The following is a 25663-nucleotide window of genomic DNA, read 5'->3' as shown; positions in this document are numbered from 1 at the left end:
TTTTCACAAAGGTACGTTGTATTTAAAAAAAAATAACTACACATTGTAAAAATGTATACCTACAGATACACACATCATAAAAATACAATACACAATACAAAAATAAATTTCTTAAAAAAAACATTAAGCAGGGTACATTTAAGTTGTTTACAGTACATAAACAGACCATCAAGGATACAATTTCAAACTAGTTTCAACAAACTAAAAAAATCTTTATGCCTGAATTTCATTTTTTTCCTCTGTCTTTGGGTACTCTTCCAATTCCATACCAAACAAGCTCTCTAGAGGGGGGAAAAATAAAGAAAAATGATGAATTGCGCTTCAGAAACATGCTTATGGGCAGATCAGCTTCACTGTATTGACAGAACAAAGCACACAGACACGCAGAGACAATGAATGACTCCCACAGCCTGCAGGACCTACTAATTTCAAATGCTATTGTTTTCATCCTGATACTTTGGGTTCTGTACATATGAAAGTGCAGAAAAACGCTACTGTCAAAGCTTATATAGATCTTGCCAACAAAAGAACAAATTCAAAAATCATAACTTGAATATACTCCAACTTCAAAGGTCTTATAGCCCCAAAATGCATGAAACATGAGGTGCCATTACTTGAATCTCGGCTACCTCAGATGTTCCTTCATGTTCCATCATTTCACGTTTGTACACGGACGGCTGAGTAATTACATGCCAAGAGCTGTATCAGTACAGAGAGACACCAGTTTGGCATTAAACAAACACTAAATGTCACTTTTGTGCTGTGACTCACAGCAGTGTGTTTGACCATAATAGAACTTATGTTTAAAGAATAGACTGTGGCAGACTGGCGACTGTTCAAACTCTAGTTTAAAATTGCTTTTCATTAGGGGGGAAAAATGATTTTCAGTCCTGCTCTGACAGATAACATTCAATTCCAGCAACATCCAGACAGCGCCTTAGAAAACCGAAATCCATGTTCTTTAGTTTCACTTGTAAACTTCATAAAAGGTGTTTCCTACCTTCTGTGTAATCCGTCAGTGGTCTGGTGGAAAGGAAAACCCAGGCCAGTCCCACCAGCAGTGCCACTACCAGATTGACCACAACCCAGGGCTGTAGGATCTGATGTTCAGTGCCAGCAGGCCTGTTCCCAAAGACAAAATGTCAAACCCCCAATTAAGATTTCCCTTTTATCCCAGCTAAACACATCAAAATGGGGGAAGATTAACTGGAGAACATCACTAGTGTTCACATTATTAAATCTTACACATCTGAAAATTTCATTATGAAGTGCTAAGCCATGCTTCCAAGTGTACAAAATTAATCTAAGCAGGAGTCTCAATAGAGCAACGCAGTGTATTAATCCATACACTTTCTCCAAAAATCAAATAAAATCACACATTTAATGCGGATTTTGAAAGTTTAGTGGCAAAGTAGGATAGCCTAAATAGCATAATGTTTTCAGATTATGACCTAACTACTGAAATGTGCTGCTTAGAAGAAGAGGTCTAGAACATATTTCATTCACTTGGCCAATATCTGTAATATCAAATATTACATCTCTCTCTGTGTCAAGACTGGTCCTTTACGTAGATTCAAAGGCATTACATTAAGTTCAGCAGTATGAAAAAAAGCTATTAACTTATACCAGTCTTTACCATAAGGTTTCGTTGTTAGGTGAGTAAAGGTTTATTCGGTCACTGGTCATCTGCTGGCTCAAAGACAAGATGAGAGCTACAAAATACACTGGTGGGAAGAGAAGAACATACCATGGCATGCCATTAAATTTATTTTCTCTGTGATGAAAAAACATTAGATGGCAAAAAAAAAATCAAGAGAATTCTATTCTGTGACTTGACGCAGTGACTATAATAGCACATCATGCTTCAAAAAAAGTGAGCATAAAAATGCTTCTAACAAACAAAGCAACTTTAAGCATGTCTGAAAGAATGAACCTGTCTATTCTGGAGATGACGATGATGATGATATGCAGGCTATTCTAAGAAATGGCATGCAATTTTGGCCTGGACCAAGTATTTCCAAAGACAGAAGTGAAGTGTCCATCCATCCATTGGTTAATTGGTTAAAACTGCCCCTAGGGTGACTGTGTCTGCGTGTGCGCTACTATGGACGGGCATCCCATCAAGAGTGTACCCTGCCTTGTGCCCATTGCTCCTGCTCTCCCATGACCCTGAACTAGATGAAGTGGTTAGAAAATGGATGGATGGTACATGTGTTCATCTCATGCCTTTACCAACCAACTATCTCCCACTCCCCCTGCAAAGACATTTTCGATGTGCTGAAATGGACTAAATATACTACTCACAGAAGGAAGCCACAGCAGCTGGATCTAATGTGAGGAACCCACGGAGAGCCACTGATGCTTTAACTAAGTTTACCCTACAAATCCAGAAATGCTAACAATTAGAGCACAAAATAACATCTCACATTCTTAAATATTTAACAGCCTCTGACCTGGGCTCATAGTAGATCAAAATTTCAATGCACCTGCAAAACAGACTAAGTTCTGCTGGATGTCATTTGGTAGAAACTATAAATCATCTTATGGCAATTCAAAGACTGGCGTTTTTATGATCGTTCATAATTCACCCCTTACGTTTTTTTTTCTCGCTCTTTCTGCTTTCCTATTTGACAATTTTAGGGAGTAGTTAATCTCCGAAAGAATGTGATATTCAGTCGTTTGACAATAATAAAGCATTAAACTCTCTTGAAAGAAAATTCCATCATGAGAAAGCAGCAAAACAAGCACACATTGACACCGCCTCAGTCCAGTATTGAAACCTTTAATCACCACGTTAAGAAAAATAAGCAAAAGAGCTTTCTTCATCATCTAGACATTAGGGGGAAATGTACTTAAACGCATCTTAACAGTGCTCATTAGACCTTTAAAGGCATGTAGAAAGGACAGAAATAATTGTTGCAACATCTATCTGCAGGGCACATAGAAATGATGAGGAAAAGCAGCAGGCGTCACAAATGTACTGTGACATGGGTGATGTTGCAATGCCAAAGCTCATTAGTAGCAGTCAAAGACTGATTCACAGTGTAATTCAGAGGGACCATGGTACCTGTCGAAGGCAGATACAGTGCTTAGGGCCAGCAGCAGGTAGAGCAGGGACTGCGAAGGGTAGGCCAGAGTCTTGTACTGTTGCAGCAGGTTGGGAAGGGCAGCAAGATCATTCCCTGCCAGCACGTACACAACGATGATATTCCACACCGCGTAACCCGCCAGGAAGCCGTGTGAAAACAAGCCGATGACCCTAAGAGAAATTGTTTTAAAAAAAAAACAAAACATTGACATGAGATTCGCCTTAAAGGCTGAATTCGCTAGGACAAAGACCTGGCGGCGCACATGACCTGCTCTTTACCAGACAATCCCAAACAACCAGAGGCCTGAACACTAACTGCATCCACACAACAGGCAATGAACAGGAGTGGGCGCAGGTCATAGCAACTCATTTAAGAATCCTGGGGCTAATCATGAAAAACAGATTATAAATAGAAATTCATGGTTGTTTTAGAGTTGAAGCACATTTTCAACTATACAACCCTCTGTGTACCTCCCCTGTGTTAAGAGGATCCATGGAAACACCTACAAGCACTCCGAATAGCAGCACATCTCTCACTGGGACACTGCTAAAGGTAAACAACAAAATCTGACGCACAACATGGGTATGGTTTCAAGTTCGAGTTCAAGTTTATTGTCATTACACTCATATACATGGTATATGGTATAACGAAATGCTCTTTAGCTAGCTCTCGGACATAAGTAGTACAAAGAGAAAAAAAACCACAACAACAACAACAACAATACAATTGTGTAGCAAAAGAAAGACAGAGACAACAGGCAGTGTGCAAAAAACAACAACAGATGGTGTGCAAAAAAACAACAACAACAGGCAATGTGCAAAACAACAAAAAGGTAACAGGTTATGTACAAAAATACGCATCAACAGAATAAAATAAAGGGGTAGAAAGTATGGGGAGTGAACTTTTGACATGTATGGTAGAGGGAGATTTTCAATGTGCGTTTGGGTTTTTGGTAAGAAAGAAAGAAAGAAAGGAAGGAAGAAGGCACTGTGAGGTTCAGATCATAGGTGAGATCATAGGTGTTTCCACAATGTCCTCAACGAAGAACAGAGGAAAGTGTAAGAGGAAGCAAACCTGAATCCTCGGTGCACCCTCATGGCTACATCTTTTGTGGTCCAGAGAGGTTTCACCTCCATGTAATCGTCCACCTGCTCAGCAGGCTTGTTGAGTTCTGACCGCTCTGCAGCTTGGAATCGACCTAAGGATGTAGGAAGCGTGTCAAAATCAAGGTTGAGACATTTTTGGAAGCACATGCCGAGCATTGGATATTTTTTTCTCCAAATATTCTCAAGAGATGACAAAACGAGCTGAACACGGATGCAATAAAAACATTCCAGTTGGAACTAAAGCAGTCGTGGTGAATATCAGTTATATGCACTATATAGAGTTTCTAACTTCAATAAACAAACCACAGTCTACCCTCTCATTACCCTTGTAGGGGCTAGGGGCATCTTGAGTAGGCTCATATCATGTTCTGGGGGAGTTTTGATAACCTTGTCTTTCTGGCCGGACAGTAGTTCCCACAGCTAGGAGGATTATGGCAAAATCTCTATCTTGGATTGCTCACTGACCAAATCAGTAGTAATAACTCAAGGACAGTTATTGCTGCTACTTCACAACTCTTGGTTCCCAGGTCTGTATCCAGACTCTATGTAGAGCTTCCGTATTTTCCTGTTTGCATGGATTTCATTCAGGTATTCTGTTTTCCTCCCACCTTTCAAAGACATGCTGACTAGTTTAACTTGTTGCCTGTAAACTGCTTGAGCATAGACTGGTGTCTCTGTATGGCAGTGACCCTTGTCAGGAGTCATCGGCTTTCTGATAGTGGATGGACATATGGATTTCAGTGCAATCGTTTTCAATCCTCAGCTGCAAGTTTATAACATTGGCATATAGCATTTTCAGTTAAAAAAAAAGATGAGCAGAGTGCTCTCAGTTCACCTAAAGTGGATGTTTCAAAATACCCAATATTCTTTTTATTTTATTGTTAATATTTCAGGCCACACTGATGAAATGTGTCATTAATTTCTTTACTGTCTCATTAGTGCACAGATGCTGTGAGGAAAAAAGATCTGCTCCCACCGGGAACACCGGGACACAGTGTGAAACTGTTGTGATGGAGTACAATTTGTCTAGGGATTTGCTTTCTCAGCTCAAGGCTTGACATTTACTTTAACTTACAGGCAATGCTGATTCTGAATAAATAATGTGAAACTGGCTCTTTTATAGCATGCCCACCAGTGCCTCTTGCCAGTTTTTACTCTGGAGTGGTTTGGAACCAAAGTCCAAAGCCCACTTTAGTAATTTGGTCAAATCCTAATTAACGCAACAGAGAGGCTACATACTGTTTGCTGAATTTATTTGAAATAACTTGTCTGCCTGAGGGAACGACAACTTAAACATAAGGACAAGACTGACAGGACATCCCCCCCACCTCGCTTTGAGACAGATGAACCTGGGACCGGATGAAAGAAAAATGTGCAAAAACCTTAGTCCTTAGAAGACGAAACATTTATACGCAGAAGAGCAGAAGTGAGTGAGAGCAGAATTTTGACCTTCTCCCAAACATCTGTTCAAAAACTCCATTAGTCGTCTTTCATATCAGTTTCCATCCAGCTTGTCAGTTTCAAATGCCTCTTGAAGGGACAGAGCACACTCATACGAAGGATTTGAATCACATTTTGAAATGAGATATCCGCAAATTTTCTTTACATTTTAGTTTTACATTTTAAATGTACATTTTAGGTCGTGTAGCATGGCGTTCACACACTTCTTTTACCATTCTGGGTTTGCAATTAAAAAAAAAACATTTATATTTTCCATATAAAAATGTTTGGGTTTTGAACACATCCTTTTCCTGTGTTAAAACCCAAAGCCAAGAATTTACAGTGCACATTCAATTAAAAAAAAGGCCAGTTTGGACATACCCCAAGCTGCAGAGAACTGGGTGGTGAGGAAAGACACAGTGCACTTCTTTTTAGATTTGCCACAACTAGTGAAAACTAAAAAACATTAAACCAAAATGAAAAAAAGTGCAAAAACAACACAATGTTGTTCAGTTTATCAATAAAATACTGAGTCTGTGTTGAGATGATACATCAATTTTTTTATACAGTTGATTTTAACACAAGATTTCATTGGACCTTTTTGAAATTTAATTTGCACTGATCGAATAGCAACTACTTTTGACAGACATATCCTGCCAGTAAATACAGGTCCGGACATGAATTCATCTTGAAATTGCTAAATCTTTGTGCTTTTTTTCAGATGGTATACTGCATGTATGTGTGTATCACATGATATAAAACTTTAAAAAGCCACTGTTTTCATCTATGATTAAGTCTATCCCATCTACAAATGGTGAGAAATCATGACGTTTTTCTTTTTTTTACACTAACCATAATCCAAGAGTCCTAAACATGGTGAACTGTCCTGTTCCTACTACATTAGAAGACCCGAAGCACAACAATGGAACAAACACAACATTCCCCATGTAAGCGTTTCACCGAAAGTGCAGGATTCACCATCACAGCAAAGTTTAAACTCACGGTTTCGCTCCACAAACACTTTGCCAACGGGTTGGCTGTTGCCCAGAGGAGCGGAGAACAGGGAATGCTGGGGAATGGGGTGTTGGACGTCTGTGATGATGTCGTCTTCCTCCACCCCCAGCTCATTGGTGTACTGAAGATCAGCTGTCCGTGATTTCCTAAGGAACATAAGAAGGGTACAAATGAGAGGAGGCCATTTGGTCCTTCTAGCCTGTTTGATGATTAGGAACTACTTGATCCTAGGATCTTTATGCAGATGTTTCTTTAAAGTAGCCAGAGTACCAGGCACCTCATAGGCTGCTCTATCCAGGGGTAAAAACGTTCAGTTCTTTAAAGATAGGAGGACTAGGAATGTATTTCTTTCTTGAAAATTTGAAACAATCAAAGACTATGTGATTGTATCAAGGAAATCTGAATTTGAGACCTGCTGAATACTTTTTAAAGCAATCAGCTGCATTTCTCATATGATATATTCACCCCATTTGAGCTTAGCAATTGAAGCGTCACCTATTAACTGGACTAATAACATGGACAGTTAAAATGATAGTGTCCAGTATTTTATTGAATTAAACATATTTCCTGTCCTAGTATCTCCACATCAACTTGCTACACCTGCAAAATGGTCATTCTGGCACACAAATACCAAATTTGCTGTGAAGCATCAGTTCTATTAGTGAATGGAATGGGTAATTGGCACTACATGTCCTTGCATTAGTTGTAATCATCCTAATTCAAATAGCCAAATATTCATTTTAGAGCTCTGAGTAAATCTCATTAGATCAGTGTTACTGGTTCAGTGAAATGCAATTGTATCATAATCTGAAAAACAGTCATACAGAAAGGTATTGTTAATTATTCATAATGAGCCTAGACACAGGCATATACAGAATTTACATAAAAGATAGCAAAACCCACCACTCCACTATGGGATTTATGTGCACAGCCAATATTTACAAATATTAAATCTCACATGGCCATCCTAGATCTTTGGTGTAAAATCAATTATAATTAGCCAAGAAGGTACGGTTTTAAAAGAACATAGGCAATAATATAGCTTAATCCTAATCCTAACTTTCTCAAAAACAATCCAGAATCTCATTTTCAAAATTCTAAATTCAATCCAAACCAGTTTGGAACAGTTTTTAATGTAAATTTGTCTTCCATCTTAAATGATTTGACAAGTCTTTACTTTAGATTCCACATGTAACTTGGAGATAAAGTCCACACAAAAAAATACTTTTAGAGATTACTAAAAAAAATGGTACTGCTTTATTTGAACATTGGTGCATAATGGTTTCATAAGCCCTTAATAACTGTTACACAAAACGTTGTTATTACAAGCATAATGCTTTATAGAGACATGCAAATGGCATAACATGTCCATAAGAGGCCATGATATTCATAGCAATTATGAAGGGATTATAAAGCCTTTATGCAACAAAATTCAAATAAACTGTGACCAATGTCATGTTAATGTTAAGACTTCAGAGTCCATGGGCATGGGATAAGATTTTTTTTAAGGTCATGTGATGGTAACTCAACACATCTTAATACAGATATGTTACCTAATGCATTATCCTAGCTAGCTCCCTGACATCCGACACGTTTCAAGTCTTTGATTTGTCATTGGTACATATAAAACAGACACAAATGTTACTTCGACAAGTTAAATAACTCAAAGTCACCGAGACCCAAGAAGACGAGCGCCGCACGCCTAAGTTGTCCGGCTCAACGTGCTCTGCATGCTCACTTGGTTTTTTTCCGAGGTTTGCGAGCCACCTCCTCTCCATCGGCCTGCTCGGCTCCTTCTCCATCGGCCAGGTCCTTCTGCTCCGAGGGATCGGAGGCGCTGTGCTGCATGAATGAGGTTTCGGAATCTAAAAGGGCATGACGCGATCATGGTCAACATCCGCCACGGCGATTCTCGTTTTTGATCGGCATTTTTAATGAACAACTTGCATGGCGGCCAGCACACCTAGGTTCACCCCACAATGCCCTATGTTACTAACAGGGCTCCTGCAAAGATTGACACAGCTATCTCGGCAGTAATGTTAACGTCGTTACAGCTTGGCACATGTCTACCTTTGTCAATGGAAAGGTGGGGTGTGTGTGCATGGGCTGAATCGGCAAACAACGAGTCAGAATTTAATATATTAAAGAGGAATTAAAAATCCTCAAATCTGCTAATACAATTTAGAGGCACGTGCTTCATTTGAATTCAACGAGTTGTACCTCGCTTATGCTCACAGCAATGTTATTAAGTTTGGAGATTATGCAAATCCACTTTTCCAAGAAAGTGAAATGAGAAGCGATTGCATTTATCCTCTTTCCACAAGGTTCCTGGAATGATGGATTACGTTGTTAATTACTGTAACAATTTATTCATTTCTTAGGGAGCATTTTAAACTGCTGCTGTTGGGGAAGAAATCCACTTAATGAGGGATCATAGGCTGTACTTAACATAAACAAAACTATTTGAAGAGCTACAGCTACCCGGGGTGTAATTATTGTCTTGTGTGCAGTAGCGATAAGGAGGTAGCACGAAGCCTGTGGACAGCCAAGCACTGGGCTGTCAATCAAAACTGCCAACTAGAAACAATGAAAAAGGATGACATAAGTAATATATTCAGTTTCCTCTACCTATTCCTTCCACTTTGCTAGAATAGAGTCCTAGGTGCAGAGGTAAATCTGCCATAAGGCTTGTGGAGGAGGGAGACTCGAATCATCGTACTTTTAAAAAGTACCCACAAAATCCTTGCACCCCATTCTTGCACCCCTGTCAAGCCTACCCAATCCCAACATATTTGTTTCAATGACAACATTATCACAGATAATAATTGTATCTTTTCATGAATGCAAAATTATTGTGTTAAAAATAATTCTTTTTTTTAACACAAAAGCAATTCCCTTGAGACCAGGAAATACGTCAGACAGGAAATGTCCAGAGCTTTTCTACCAGGATAGAGCACTTGGTGCCAAAGATCTTTTTTTCTTTAATTAGTACAGTGAATTCTTATTACTATAGCACATCAGTGAAAATGATGGAAGAGATGGGAAGTAAAAGTTTATTTGATTTACATGGGAAGGAAGAGCTGAAAGGCAAATTTCCACAGTGGTGTATCTGTGGAGAAAAACCAATAGACAGACAGAAGCCAACTAAAATGCAAAGACTCATTACAGTGGCACAAGGCATTAATTGCCTTTTATGCTTTTATACAGAACAAATGCCACAGTAAAGAGGATGAACAGACATCCAGAATGACCAGGTTAACCAGAAATGTCAAATTAAGAAGCAAGTTACGACGAAAAAGATTAATTAGACTGAGTAGAAAATAGTGCAGGAAAGAAAGAAAACACGGTTTTAATAACCATGCAAATAAAATGGTTTGCTAAATTAGGCCCTGTTTTGTATTTCCATAATGATTTAACAGGGATCAAATCAATTAACCCCCTTTAAATGCAAAAAAAAAATCTTCTAAACCTTCAATTTTCAAATGAGAAATTATTTTCCTGTCAATCATGATCCTCTGTGATTACTGCACAAATCTTTAATGCTTGCAACAGGGTATTATTAAAGGGGCAAACTGGAGGCTAAGCAAAAGCTAAACTAGATATAGAGCATATTGTTTGCATTACCTTTTACATTTCAGAGTTTAAGTTTTGTTCATTTTCATATCAGAGTAGTAGTTCATTCTTTATTGATCAATTTTGTTAATAAATTGTTCTGTCATTAATTTAACCCTGGAGGCTCCAACTCATGTTGAGGAGGCCCTCAATTCAGTAGGTTTTGCAGGTAACCATGAGTTTGGCCCATGACTTGGACCACATGGCATCAGCTAAGCAGGTGATCTGTTTAATTCAGGATTAATCAAATAATTAAGATAGTCTGACACAAAAGCTTGCAGCCATTGAGTACCAGAGTCTTCTAAAGTAATCAAGTTACACTTAGATATTTGGCCTCTCCAGGCCTCTCTCTGGAATCAAGACCTGAATTTTATTATACAGTATGTCTGGAAATCACACTTATTCTTCAGGTCAGTATACATACCATACAGGTGTACGTTTGTGCACCACTTCAATAACAGCCACCAAAAAAAATTGACACAGCACTTATTATATTGTGGGATTATAAGAAACAGTCATGATACTGGTAGCTTTAACTGTCTAAAAGTCATTTATATGAAGGATTAACTGCACTTGAACTGGATCTATTTTAGTCTCATCTGTAGTTTCTAATCTACAGTATGCCTGCATTGCAATAACAAAATTGTTAAAGCAAGGTAGGCATACTGTAGCTATTCTTAAGCTGTACATACAGTACACCTAGTTGCACGTTAAATTAGAAAAGCAGAAAAACATTTTAAAAATGGTATTGAAATGAGCGTGCATTTCAGGCCACTGTAGGGTTTGGGTTACAAGAACCCATTAACTGTTGACTTCAGACTTCAGTTATACATCTAGTTGCACGTTAAATGACAAAATTAAGAGAGTGTACCCAATAGAACAGTTTTTCTTAAACTTCCTTTGACTTGGTTTTTAAGTACAGAAAGGTGCATTATACAGTATAAGCAGCCAAGTGTCTCTGAAAAAAAATTGCAGATAGGAGCAAATTATCAGTCATCCTAATGTCCCCTTGGGACCCAAAATCCACCTCTGAGCATAAAAAATGTCTAAGTAGTGCAAGAATGCTAACCCTAACCCTAGCTGGGGTTTCAACAAAGCAATCCTGAAATCTGTCTCTGAAACCTTCCAGTCATCAGATTTGAAAATGTGATGTCATAAAATGTGTCTAAAACAATCAAAACCACTGAAAAAAGCTCTTGGAAATGCATCTTCTTCAATAATGCGTCTTCTTTAGGCAAATTTTCAATCAGTTCAAAAGTGCAGGAAAAATGGTATTGAAATGAGCATATGTTTCAGCCCATTATAGGGACTGGGTTACAAGAACCATCAAATGTTGATTCCAGTTACAGTTATACTGTACCAGTAAGCATTTTCACTGGTGCATCTTTCCCTTGATATTAGCATGTAGCTACAAAACAACAGGACAATTGGGAATGCACCGATTACGTGTTATGCACACTAGAGGTTTGTGTTTAAAATCCTACCAAAACAGTGGCATAGCCGAATTTCTTCACAGGGTTTCTACGCCTGTGGAATGAATACCTGTTTGACCTTCTGTATCAGTATATGTCAAGCTACCAAATAAGGGTGTGTTTGAGTTTGTACCATTTTGGACATTTGTTTCGTTAGGGTATATTATCCTTATCAACAACAGGCTTTTCTAACCAACATCTCCTTTATCCTCTCAGAAATTAAGATATAATTTGAAAATAATTTTCAGGCAGCAGTCAAGAGCTTTAGATATTTTTTTTTATGTATCCACAACATCATATTACGATTCTCAGTGCACTAGGGTCTTTGGGCTTGCAGTATTAAGGCCCGCAAAACACTACCAGAAAAAGTTATTTTTTTCTCAATGGAATGAATCCTTATCTATTCCATTCGTTACTGACTTTATTCAATGTTTACAGGGGTCCAAAGAAAGGATGAAGATATTGAAATCAGAGATTACACTCTACTTCTATTGGGCTATCACCCAGAGCAAACATCTCTGTGGAAAAATAAGCTTAAGGCAATATGTACAGAGTGCGTCATGCCAGTACGGTGAAACATTTAAGGGAAACAAATAGCAACTGTCTATTAATTGTTTCAAGTGCCCATGTAAATACTTCATATTGGAGATCCATTGGTGGACCAAAAGGAGGTCATTCTCCTTGTGGGGAGGTGGAACTGTTAAATTCTGGTTTGGACATTCAACTATGCTTTTGTTTGGAAAATTATGGTCAATGTGTGTCCTCTTAAAATCAGTTGAAAACATTTATAACATTGATTTGTTTCCCAAGTTGAGGAAGGTGTACACGATAATATGACACACAAAATAGGCTAGGCAGTGCGGAGAAGAAACCCCAGAAAAAACAAACCCGTTGAGTGTTTTCCCACTCCAATTTGATGGTGGTCCGTCTTGACAGAACTGTCCAGCCAACACCATTCTCAGCCTGTCTTTTAAAATTCGCAGGTACAGCTGCCTCTCTTGATGACTACGCTCTTCTTTATCACTGATGTCATTCCCTGTTAGAGAGACACCTCTGCCTTCTTCTCTCCTTAATCGAATGCGACAGATCCATTCCTTGGCTGTCGCTTGATCTGCAGCTGTTCTTAGATTTGTCCATTTTATGTGCACTGAAAAGTTCCTAAGAAACGGAAACCTGGTTTCGAGCAGATATAATTTAATTTCAGTCCCAAATTATTATTATTTTTTTTGCTTTCCACCTCCTTTTGTTTTACTTTTACTATACTATAATCCAATTATCACTGCTAAGTTATAGGACAGCATGGTGGAGCAGTGTTTGGGGCCCAGGGATCAATTACAGACCTGGGATGCTCCAGTATCTGCATGGAGTTTGTATGATCTCCCCATGTTCACGAGTATTCCCTCCAGGTGCTCCGGTTTCCTCCCACAGTCCAAAGGCATACCGGATATCATATCTACGAGACATAGCTACAAGAAGTCTATGTTCTTGAGAAGTGAATGACCATGCTGTAGCATCACCACCTGGTGGTTTGATGTCATAACATCTTGCAAGCTGAGCGAGGCTGGGATGGGGCAGTCTCTCATTTACTGGGAGATGCAGAGTGCTGCAGAAGTCATGCGGGGGAAACCAGTGTCACTTTTCCCTGTGGACTGACATTGTGGAGACCGAGGACAGAAGGTACCGGACCCAGTGAAATCAGGGTCCTGATGCATTGGTCATTAAAAACTCCATGGCAATCAACAAAATGACAGGTAAACCAGGACCTTTTTTTTCTTAAACCTCTCTCATACAAATAAAAGAAACCAACAACATGACAATTTTCTCTTTTTTTTGCGAATTAAATCAGTTCTATACACATATGATACCGGTGTGAGTGTGCTACTGATTTTTTAAATTGTATTTTTATTTAAGTTAAAAAGGATACCAAGACAGGCTCCAGTAAAAAGAAAGAGACAGAATTCCATTAACCGAACCTCTCCTGTACCAACATCAGCGGTTTCTTTTGCCTTTGTATATCTAGAGGTACTGTATTAACTTCAGTATGCTGGCTAAAGTCCATTTTGGCCTTCCTAAAGTTCTCCCTTAATTAAACTGGCAAAACATTCTGTCCACCTAACACGCTGTGCAGTAGAGCTATTCCTGTTTCTCATATTGGTGCTGTGGTTCCCAGGTAGATTAAATGGGTCCCTTTGCATATTTAAAGATATAGGCAAAAGCACCATATATATGGAATTATACGAAACAAACCAACCACCACATTTTACATTTTATAATGGGTTTGCTTTGCTTGGAAATTTAATATAAAAATAATATAATATTTCTATAATATAAACATTTCTCACAAATTATCTGGATGTTCCAGGTAAGAAAACAGATAAGACTCCTATTACATAGTATTTTGATCCAATGTTGCTCTTACAACATGAACACACACAATCTTGTTTTGAGAAGTCCTGTGAACATAAAACTCAGAAATTTTGAAAATCGGCTACGTAACTCCAAAGCACTTCTCAATACAAATTTCTGAAATGTATCTTTCTTTCTTACTACTGACATATTCTGGCTAAAACGAACTGCTTTGTTGTTTTTCACATGACTTGAGATGTGACTGTGGCATGACTTATACTTTCTAAACAAAAATGATGAAGATGACAACACTACTTTAAAGTGTAGAGAGAATGACAAATCCTAAAGACAGAGTGATTTATACAGCACAAAATCCATTAGGGGTGGGCAAGCCACCGTGAACCAGCCAGACAGTGCAAGTTTCTGGAGTTTGCAGTCACTTGTGTCAAGCTTAATAAATTACAGGAAAGAAAAAACTGAGGAACAGAAAAAATTGTGAACTTTTCTGACAGAACAGAATTGTTATAAAACTGGGAGAAAAACTAAAGTAAAACCCTGAGGGAGTTCATTTCCTTCCTCCCACATTTACCAGATTAGAATCCGGCTTGCTTTCAATCATTTCTAATTACAGCCATACTGTACGTGGCTATATTCATAAGGAGGCCTCGCTTATTACACATATAAATCAAAGCTAAAGATGAAAAAGAATCAATCCAGAATTCCGTATAAAAAGCACAAATCTGGTTCAAAGACATTGAGCTTGGGTACCGGGGAAAATTAACATAGACGACAGCTGTTATGGCTTGTAATTACAAGAGCATACAAATGAGATAAACTTTTCCTGACAACTGAAAAAATGGCAATCTCCTCTCGAGTTTTGACATGTTTCAGACATTGTTCCTAAACGACAAAACACAACACCAGCTGGAAGCAGCCAAGCTCCTGCTGCATGAAAAAGGGGTTTTAGGAAACAAAAGTTTTAAGGTAAAAAGCTGTAGAAATATAACCAGTACTTTAACCATGTTTTGATGCTCACAAAAATGGTTGCTCATGTTTCGCTATAACCACCAACAGCAATGCATAATATTCATGCAATTCAATAATATAATCCACATTCCAAAATCAAACATTAAAAAGGGAGTTCTGTAACAAGAAATTCGACAATAACTCATTTTTCCCCCAGTTTAGCAGGGCACCATCATGGTAAAGCGATTAGATTATACTATATACAGTATTTAAAACCAGGGCAGGACAAAGTGAGCAAGATCGGTACCAATCAATACAAAATACACTGCAGCTTCATGTCAAAACTTTGTACCTAGAATACATACAGTATGAATGTAAAGAAGCTTAATGAAATTATGTTTTCACATGAAATGAGTTTTAAAACTTAAACAGTAAAATTTAATTAACACCTGAATATTTTATTCCCATGGCAACTTCTCTCTGCTTTGATCGGATAGAACATGAAACGCCACCATTCTGCAAAGAATTGGGGGTAATTCTTTTCAGTGAAGTCAGCTCTGATGCAGAATTCAGAGAAGGGCTCATTAAGGGCACATCCTCCACTCATCTGTAAGCCTTTTTTGTAGCCTTACACTGAAATAAGCAGCTGAGGATATCTGAGGAACTAAGAGGATCAGCTTTTAGGATATAAAATGTAGTAGTTTAGCAGACTTCCTGGAGTCTTTAAACAAAAAACAATTCTGACCAATTAGCTGTTAACCGACAAATAAGCAAAATGTGCATATTGTGATAGAAACTAGACCATCTGTTCATCCACAGTGCTGCAATTAGCTTCAGGAAGCTACAGCGGAGCAGGTTCTAACTGTATATATATTAGTGCAATCAGTCACCTTCTAAATAAGCAAAATGGTGAAACTGGTTTCTTCTCATTTGGAACTGTTCCTACATTTATATTTAATTGTGCTGATGGGATTTAGAAAATTCCCTGCTTAGTCTGAAAAAAAATCTGCTGTTGTGGAAAATCAAAGCAAGCTAAATGTTTCTAATCATGAATTTAATTAATCTCTCGAGGCTGTGTGGCATTGCACAGTGTTTCGTTTCAAGGTAGAATAGTTTGAAATAATGAAACCTGACTTCATAAAGATCTCTGCATGGCATTTCTGGATAGTTTATCAACCCCCATTTTGCTACATATTGTAACAAATGATGAATTTTGACAAATAAAAAAAAAACAGAACTATGGGAGTTCACACACTGAAAAGGTGAAAGGAAACTTTCCTTAAATAAGTCCTTTCCCATATTAAAGCCACCATGATGTGGTCCCAATTTAGGCACTAGTTTAATATGATTTTTCTTTTCTCAAACTAAATTATTTACTGTGAATGAATATAACCATATGTGATAAGAGCATCAAAACTGCAATAGGTAAATTTGGTCAAAAGAACATGGAAAGATGTGACTGAAACAAATACAGGATCATGGAGAAAAGTGTACTGGACCCCTACAGCAAAACCACAGATTTAGTACGCTGAAAATATATTGGTGTAGAAGCTAGGAAACAGACCTAATCAAGGAAAAAGAACTTTGGTAACTACTGGGCTAAAACAGGCTCCCTACCTGGTGTCTGCACCTTCTTCTTCTTCCTCTTCCTCGTAGGGGGCACATCCTGAGGATCTGGGCTCAAGGGCTCTCTGCTCTCCGACTGTCTCCGACTCTCAGGTTGCGCTGTGGACTCTAGGAATTATCAGAATGGTTGACGCCCAATTACTTTCACCCCATGTGCAGTGAGTCATGCGCACTGGTCTTGCCTTTCCCTTCCACCTAAATCCGTAGGCCATTTTTTCCAGTGGTTTTCATGCCTGTAGCATAAATAGCAGCCTTTATACGGTCAGTGTTAGAACCTGCACACCGACAGCTAAGTGAAACAGCTGTTTAGTTTTCTAAGGAAAAGCCGTTTAGTTTTGAATCACAACATATATTCAAAACCTTTAAATGCTGAACTTTGTCCGTGTCAACTTCTTTGCAGTTCAAACAATGTTACCAAATGACTGGCATCCTAGTAAACGGCTTCTTTAGGATTCATCTCTACATAATCTGTTTCTCTTAGAAATAACAGTCTCATTGGCTCTTCAATTAGAAAACATGTTGTAACAAAGTTTAAAGGAAGTTACATTTATTCCTATATTTTAAATGCGTTTCAGGTCATTCTAACTAAATCAGAATCTCATGGAAACTTCGTAATGTAACATGTACTCTTTAACATTAATAAAAAGATGATCCTGTATACGACTCCAGTGTTCAAAGCTGGAAAGAAATAAACTATACACACTGTGGAACATATATATATATATATGGGGGTAAAACAAAAACGTTAATTTAAGTGTTAAACAATACTTGCTATACCAAGTACCAAATTTAATGACATCTTTCATGAAGCATGTAAAGGGAATATTACTTATGGACTCGAGTTACGTTTGTGTTCAATGCACTTTAATTCTGGAAAATACTTTATTATCCATAAACTGATACAGAAGTCATTCTTGACTTGAATACATTGCATCTGCACCTAGAACATTTTAAATGGCAAATATCGATGAGCCTATATCTCTATTCACTACTTCCGTATTCATTATTTAAAGCTTCAGTCAGATGGTAAAACATTTTTTTTAAATGCTTTCAACAAAAAATGTTTTTTTGACATACCATCTGGGTTTTCTACTCCATTGGCTGCTTTAGACCTCTTCTTTTTAGGTCTGCTTAGAGGCAGCTCATCTGCATCAAAAAACGGGTGAAAGAAAAACATATTTTGCAAACAAGAATGGAATTTATTTTAAAAACGGAGTATCAGACTCCAGTTCTGGTGGTTTGCTCTCTCTGTGGGTTTTCATTCTAGTTTTCATTTTCATTTCCATGCGATTAACTGGAAAACTTTAACAGCTTTTCCCAGCTCTTCAGGTGGTACTGACTGATGGAAGGACCTATAAGACTTACTGGACTACAGCCTTGTGCAGGACTGGAGTAGAGCACCACTGCACTTATGAAAGGTTTCAGAGTTTTTACTCGCATTTTGAAGACCTGAAGGTAGTCGTACAGCAGCATCCTGGTCTGCAGATAAAAACTACCAGTGAAAAAAACATGCATCCACTGGTTCGTGATCAGAAAACAGCCCCTCTTAAATTTTGTGTCAACCTGGAGTGCATTCTGGAAGTGGAGAAAGTATGGTGAGACTACGCCCTTGAAGGGGTGCTAGTCCTTCTCAGGACATTGACACACACTTACAGGGATAATCTAGAGCCACCACTTAAAACAGTGTGCACACAAGAACATGCAGACTCCCCACAGAAGGTGTCCGAGAGTCAAACTCAGGGACCAAACTCAAGAGCTTCAAGGTGGCAGGTGCTAACTGGCAATCCACTATTCTACCCTTGAAGTACACAACAACATAAAAATACTCTAGACTTGTTTCTAAAGAAGGACAAGAATTTTCGTGCTTAAAGAAAGGAAGCCAGCTGCAGTACACTGTAAAAAAAATAAATTAAGCTTGTATGTTAGTTTGTTTAAGTCTGTAAGAATCTAAAAAAATATTGGTTTTGGATGGAATCTGTACCCAGCAGCCATCTTAACTCACTGACTGAGAAATAGAACTGAGATTGTTGATGACTGCCAATACATTGTCATTAGATGAACCTAAGCAGCCCCAGGTTACAGAGATATCATTCATTATAATTCCCACCTTCATATATTGCCAGACATTCCTCTTGAATACGTTAGCACCAGTGCGTGAGTGTCTGCCTTTAGGCTGATTTGAATGCCTGTCCAATACTTTTACAAGGAAGCTTGCCAATTAGGGATCCGCATAAAAGAAAGTCTTACCTCCTGCCTCTTGGCTTTAATAATCATCAGTAAGCAGATGAGAAAGAAAAAAAACAAACAAATGTGGAGTTAGAAACTCAAGCCAAAATTCATATTCCAAAGCTATAGCTTTAGTTGTTGCACATGTTTGACAAGTACTGCCGCAAATTCATCTCAGAATACGGCAACAATTCTGCTCCACTGTTTCTTCAAGTTGACTCAACTCATAAATTGCCTTTTGAATGAACACCTTCTTGCTTTTCCGCAAGAAACGGTGAAAAGAAAACCTAGATCTCATTCTAATTTTAAATGCAGCACTTCAAAAAAAAAATGGTATTAATGCTATTAATGTTAATTAAGACATGCTTTAGCAGGCTAACAAGCATGTCTTCAGACAGTGTAGCACACCTTTTTCATCAAGTTCATAAGTGTGGTCATCAAGTATGTAAGAGAACTGGTACCACCTCCGACAGCAGCAACACTAATATTCTACATCACTTGGATCAGTTTCCGATTTATAACAAGCTTTTAAACTAACAATTTCCAGGTCGCTCAAAAACTATTTCTAGCCCCAACCTTATTCATGCATTTCTTCCATATCTCATATATCTAAAGAGAGCCATGAGAGAAAACTCGTAAAGTCTTTAATTTTTTAAGGCAAACTGTGGAACAGTGCTCACTTTCACACTAAAAAGGTTAAATTTAACCACTCCCTTGTGTTGAAATAACCACAGATAACCTATGTTTAATTTTCAGCCTGTGAGGTGCGTCACAATTGTACAGTAGCTATTTGGGAGCTGTAAAGCAAATGTGACACATGGCAAATTCATACCTAAGTGTCACCTCAGCGATCTGAAATGCTTCTGGGAGCTTTCGTCACAAGTTGGGGTGTCTCTTTGCTTGCAATGCTCTGAACTGTATAATTAAATGTAAATTTGTACAAAAATATAATCTTGATCCTTCAAATGCTCTGAACCGTGTAATTAAAATGCAAATGAGCACAAAAATATAATCTTGCAACTAAATACATTTTTAAAATACAATGTAATACTAAAACCCACAAGTACCAGACTTAATACATTAGGCCCCCAGTTCTATAAATGGAAAATTATTTTTGCTGTGGAGAAAAGTCAAGAATAATTCTTAATACTTTAGATTAGGAATTACATTCGTAAATTCTAGGTAATTTGTAATAGATTATCAGAACAGTAATAAAGTATTAATTGTGATAAGAACGATTTATGTTTACATTTTGTGCAATGTTATCATCGATTACATAGACGCATGCAGATTTGCAGTGTTGAGTATGTATAATTGCAGCAGCCTTTGGTCTTCTGATGAACAAATACAACTCTTAAATGTAATTCTAAGATGTGAGGTGGATTACATTGCCAGGTGTTTAGACTATTTTTGCATTTGGCTATCTCATTCTGATCACTTAAATAGAAATCCCATGTTTGATGAGGATTACACTACTCGAAGACATCTTAAATTACAGCATGATGACCATAATAGCAGTGTTCACTGCAAAGCAGTCAAGTTGACTTTAGGATAGAGCAATTATAATGTCGAGATCCATGAAATGGATAGAGATATGGATACCATAAAGGCTTTTCAATCATTTTCCTCACAACTTAAATCAATTAAAATAAATCACCATCTTTCCTCTGGTATTTTCTTTTGTATTCCAGTTTCGATTAGCTTCGCGCTCAGCAAAGGCCTTTCAAAGTTTCTTGCTAGGACTGTGCAGAGAAAGCAAACTACAATCACAGCATATTTCTTTGGCCACAAGGAACGCTTTACCTTGTATTACACACTACAGTGACATGACAGCAGTATTCTATCATTATTAGGAATGAGCAATATCAAGAAAGCACATTCCAGTCACGAAAACATAAATCTTTTAATCCTTTTTTTGAAGTGCAAGCACTATTTGTAATTCTTAGCTTGCACACAACAGAACAAGTGGTTGGTAGTATTAGTATTCTACAACTAGAAGGGTGTTTTACAGGCTTAAATGCGATTTGTGAAAGCAAGCACAGTATGCTACAATTTTAAAAAAAACTCTCAATAAACTGCATGCACATCAATTTTCACCGTTTGTTAAGAGGTTTTGCAAATGAAATAATGGAAATTGTGCACTAATACTACAGTAAGGATCTAGGCTGGGGGTTCCCAGCTCTGACACTGGGGAACCACTGTGCTTTCTGACTCCTGCTCTGGCCAAATCTTTCATCACAGGCTTCAACTGTCTGTGAGACAGCTTGCAGCTGTTCGAGGCATATTCTTTCATTTGCTTTCAGCTCTTAAAAGGTCAAATGGGATTTCTAATTGGTATTAAACCTTTAGCACGTTTTGAGCTTAAGAGCCCCCCGCATTCCAGGGTGCTGCTGGAATGAAGTTCAGCTGGAATGAAAACCAACAAACACAGTGGTCCGAGGGCGGGGCTTAGGAGCCACTGACTCAAGATCATCATCATAATCATCATTAAGTAGCCCCCATCATTAAGCTGTCCCCGAAAATCCTTACACTATTAAAAAGAAGTAAAATGCTCACAGGGCCAATTCTCTGAATTGCACAGAGACAATAATCTGTGACCTTCTGACGTCACTTTATACACTAAAGGATTTCACATTATTCATTAAATCACTTACATATCTGCGTATATGAACTGGCACCCTGTATCTGAACCAAGGTTATTCATGAACTGATAAAGCAACATACTTTTTTGTTAACGCATCAACATCTATTCCAAGTCCCAGCAAATGGTAACTAAGATGTGTCAATGCAGTGACAGTTTTAAGATTTATATAAACAGACAACTATTCTCATATTAGGAAACTCAACACTGGATTTATAACAGACTAACAGCAAGTTAAACTGGGCCTTGATTGGTTACTAGCTTCCTTAAAATTTGCTTTAAGGAATTTTATTTAAAGTTTTTTTAATCAGTTTTGTTGATGAAAGAATACCAAGCTCTTCCCTTAATACAGTGCTACAACTGGGTGTTTGTCACTTAGAACTAAAACAGATGGCAATAACACAACCCATTAGTTGATGCTTGTATTTCTTGCACAACAACATTCTGTTTTCAAGTCCGACAAGGCCTACTGTTTTGTAAAAGCTGTCTATGTTGTAAAGGGATCTTAAAAATACCAGTAAACAAGACTTACCTTGGCAGTGGAGGTAGGGCACGGGGAGCTCGCTGAAAAAAAAACAAACAAATTAAACAAATCTCCTTACATGGCAAACCACTAAGTGCAAGCGAGTTCTACAAAACAATGACATTATCAATGTTAATAAACACAACCCAAACATATAGATACAATACACACTTTATAATCTTCACAAATATTTTCTGGGAAGGTTATGCATCTTTTGCATTACAAATTGACACCTCATTCCTTTGTCAGCCAATTAACCTCTTCTTACTCATGACCTATATAACATGGGCTGCGCAGGACAAGGGTTGAAGAGCCTGCTAAGTGCATGAAAAACTGGACAAGAAATGCAAAGAAGAAAGGCCGGAACATGCATCTTGAGAGACAGGTGTACTCCTCACTGTGTCATTATTTCAAGCTAGTGTAATCAGTGATTGCCTTACACAGCAACTACAACTGTAAACTTACCTTTAGAAAAACAAAGACTTTCAGAATCAAAGCAATTGCTATGACTATTGACTGTTTCTTATCGGTTTTAACTTTATAGGAAAGTAGGCTGCATAACCATTAGAAACCAAGTATTTTACTGAGACAAAAAACACAAAGTCAGTGTTCCCGTTTATGAAGGCCTTCAGCAAAATACACTTTATTAAAAAATTTCATATGCTGTTCTAAGAGCAATTAGATAAAACATACACAAGTACCTACCAAGTATTTCATTGCACAACAGACTATGACAAAACACAATAAAACTTGGCAGTTATAGCACCACATATTTTGTGTCCATGTGTGAAGCTCAATACACATCTATACACAGTCATCTCCATCTTCAATGCCTTGAGTAAATTCTGCTTGTTCAAAAGTTCTGTATTAACCAAAAATACAAACCAGGTTTCAAATATCCCCGTTAATAAAGTTCATGAGGTTTTTTTTTCCTGCAAGATTCTCAGCTGTCAGCAGTGTGGAGCATTTTAAAAGAGCTTTTTTACTTAAACAGCCACTGATAAATGTGCAATTATCAAGGAACAAAAATAATGTCATCAAAACGTACAGATGGCGAAATATGGATCCTAATTTTATACAGAAAATACAGTCATTAGAAATGCTACTGCAGTACTTAATAAGCTGAATAATAAGGTTTATTACATGATTGATGTTTAGTCCTTTACAATTTAAAAAAAAAAAGACACTGCAAAGCAGCTGGGGAAAAAACTAATCATAATATTAAATAGAATAGGTCCTTTACAGACAGAGCGGTAGCCTAATTGGATTTCTAATGATGTCTGACTCATGAACAGAGCTCGGTTTCAAAATAATATGTTAACAACTTGCAATGGAGCACTGCATGCTGCAGTTTTAATTAATGTAACCGATAAGGTCTACTGCCTTGCAAATCCCACAGAATGAATACAACTTGCGCTCATATCTCCCTGGAAGGGTCCTCGTCTCTGTTGCTGCAGTGTGGACCTCGAGGCTGGGTAGATTTTAAGAGAGGAACAGGCTGGACTTACCCCTTGTTTTCTCCCCATTGTGTCAAGAGTCAGAACGTGCCCAGGGAATGCCTATTACTGCAGGCTGGGTTGCTTCGTTGCTGCGTCCTGCTAATCCTATTCTAAATCTGTGCAAAAGTACATCTGCTGGAGAGGGGATTATCAAGGCATAAATCACTGGGATTTAGGGTGTGCACGTCTACACGTAAGGAAAGGCCAATGACAAAAGAACTAGCAGGACTTGAGGAATAACAATCTGAACAGAATCTACATTTTGGGAACAGGTCCTGGAAATCGCAACATCTTTGCAAGATCCTAGCCATTACAAAAACTGAAGCTACACCTAATCTCAGGGTTAGGGGTAACATAGGGGCCCGCACACTGGGGAATAACAGCTAAATCAAATGCCTCAAAAAGGAGCTATATAAAGATGGGAAAAATTCCTTCTTTTCTGTGTCCTTCACTCTCAAGCTTGCAGTGTTCGCTACAGATACTACAGGCTGCCTACTTTGTATAATGCCTACAGTGTCTGCATGCCGTTACATTTTGCTTAGCACTGCACTGGTGTTTTTCTTCCAACCAGCGACGGCCTTATCTTTCATTTTGTTAGCTTTCTGTATGAACCATATTATTTTTGCAAATGATAAATTTCATGTAAATAGCGAGATTGTGAGAATGTCAATTTCATTTATTCTATGTCTGCCATGGAAAGGACTATCTCCTAAGGAAATATTATGCATTTTATCCAGTACAAGAACAGCAAGGTTATTACATATAGGGTAATTTCAGAAACCAAAAGAAAGAGTTACTAGCCATGAAAAATAAAATGCAGAAATTCAAAAACTAAAATGATCAAATCTTATGCAAAAACAAAAATCACTGTTTAGCATTATAAAAAGTTAGCTTATTGGGGTAAGCATATGATGAAAAGAGCTTACTAACACAAAATAAGGAAGGATAAAGTACAGCTACAGCCAAAGGTTTTGCATTGCTCTAAGATTGTCTACCATCTTCCCACTACATAGAATCTGCAAGCGTTTTTTTTTAATATGGAAGAGGGAGTACTGGTAGGATTAAATAGAACTTTTTCAGTCTTTAAATACTTGTGCAAGCTTCTGCAATAGGAAGATATGTGGGAGCAACTTCAAAAGTTTGAATTGCACCGAGACAAAAATACAATTCTAAAATGCCTCATGTTCAAAGACTTTTTGGAGATGGCACTGGATATTTTGATTTCTGGTTGCCTGAAATTTACATGAGCTGCTCTCCAGTAAAGTGGCACTTCAGTGGTTAGCACTGCTGCCTCGTAGCACTGCGTCCCTGCAATTCCTGGGGTGCTTTCTGAATGGGGTTTATATGTGATCCCATGTTCATGTGGGTTTCCACCAGGAGCTCCAGTTTTCTCCCTCAGTCCAAAAGCCTACTGGTGGATTAAACAGAATCTGGGAAAATTGGTTCTGGGTCTGAGTGTCTGTGTCTGTGAGGTTAGATGAGACCAAGATGGTGGTAATGCTGTATTTAATTTAGTGAGCAAAGAACAATTTCACCTCCCATGAAAGTGAAAATTATGCACGCATGCATTTTCAATGCTTGTTACCTTTGGGCTAAACAACCAAAATGTGTTGTTTTGAAATGTGTTGTTTTAAGCCAACTTTGATGCCTGCTTCAAAGGGGAGCTTGCCTGAGTGAAGAGATAAACTACTGAATAAGCAGCTGATTATTTTCTGGATTATTCTACAATCAAAACTGACTTGTAATCATTACAGTTAGTGGGAGAGAAACGCAATTTGAGTCTGGGTTGGCGACATTTAATTTACAAATATTAACACATCATAGCAGGTTTTAAGTTTTAAAAGCTGAAGCACATTTTACTTACATCCATGTGTAGTGAACCTCAGATTAAAAGGCTGGTTATCTTTACGAGCAGCAAACGTTTGTGAGGAAAAACGGGAACATATTTGTTATTGATAAAGGTCAGAAGCCAAACAAGTGGTGTACAAAAACATTAGGGGTAACCAACTCTTCACAGTTATGCAATAGCAGTCACCTTTCTAGCATAAAACAGCTATTTGATTTTCTCATTTTTCTAAGAAAGCTGTATATTTGCAGCGGATG

The 25663-nt window shown here is 37.9% G+C and overlaps 1 protein-coding gene across 2 annotated transcripts in view; it reads right to left on the bottom strand.

Moving 5' to 3' along the window:
• The window catches only part of tmem237b (transmembrane protein 237b), a 29067-nt gene continuing 3404 nt past the window's right edge, over positions 1 to 25663 (bottom strand). The window contains exons 1-13 of one of the 2 annotated variants that reach the window (XM_015359330.2): positions 23570 to 24457; positions 22071 to 22102; positions 18919 to 18932; positions 17749 to 17817; positions 16663 to 16779; positions 8388 to 8514; positions 6638 to 6795; positions 4164 to 4287; positions 3068 to 3259; positions 2305 to 2378; positions 1637 to 1724; positions 1001 to 1122; positions 1 to 281 (exon numbers count right to left, since the gene is read on the bottom strand). In XM_015359330.2, coding sequence (XP_015214816.1) covers positions 214 to 281; positions 1001 to 1122; positions 1637 to 1724; positions 2305 to 2378; positions 3068 to 3259; positions 4164 to 4287; positions 6638 to 6795; positions 8388 to 8514; positions 16663 to 16779; positions 17749 to 17817; positions 18919 to 18932; positions 22071 to 22102; positions 23570 to 23587 — 1203 coding nt within the window. In that variant the 5' untranslated portion in view covers positions 23588 to 24457 and the 3' untranslated portion in view covers positions 1 to 213. Of the gene's footprint in view, positions 282 to 1000; positions 1123 to 1636; positions 1725 to 2304; positions 2379 to 3067; positions 3260 to 4163; positions 4288 to 6637; positions 6796 to 8387; positions 8515 to 16662; positions 16780 to 17748; positions 17818 to 18918; positions 18933 to 22070; positions 22103 to 23569; positions 24458 to 25663 lie in introns of those variants that run through there. The other variant, XM_015359329.2, reaches the window with a different exon arrangement.

Source organism: Lepisosteus oculatus, chromosome 12, assembly GCF_040954835.1.
Source record: "Lepisosteus oculatus isolate fLepOcu1 chromosome 12, fLepOcu1.hap2, whole genome shotgun sequence".
NCBI classification, from domain to species: domain Eukaryota; kingdom Metazoa; phylum Chordata; class Actinopteri; order Semionotiformes; family Lepisosteidae; genus Lepisosteus; species Lepisosteus oculatus.
This window is presented reverse-complemented; position numbering and strand designations above follow the sequence as displayed.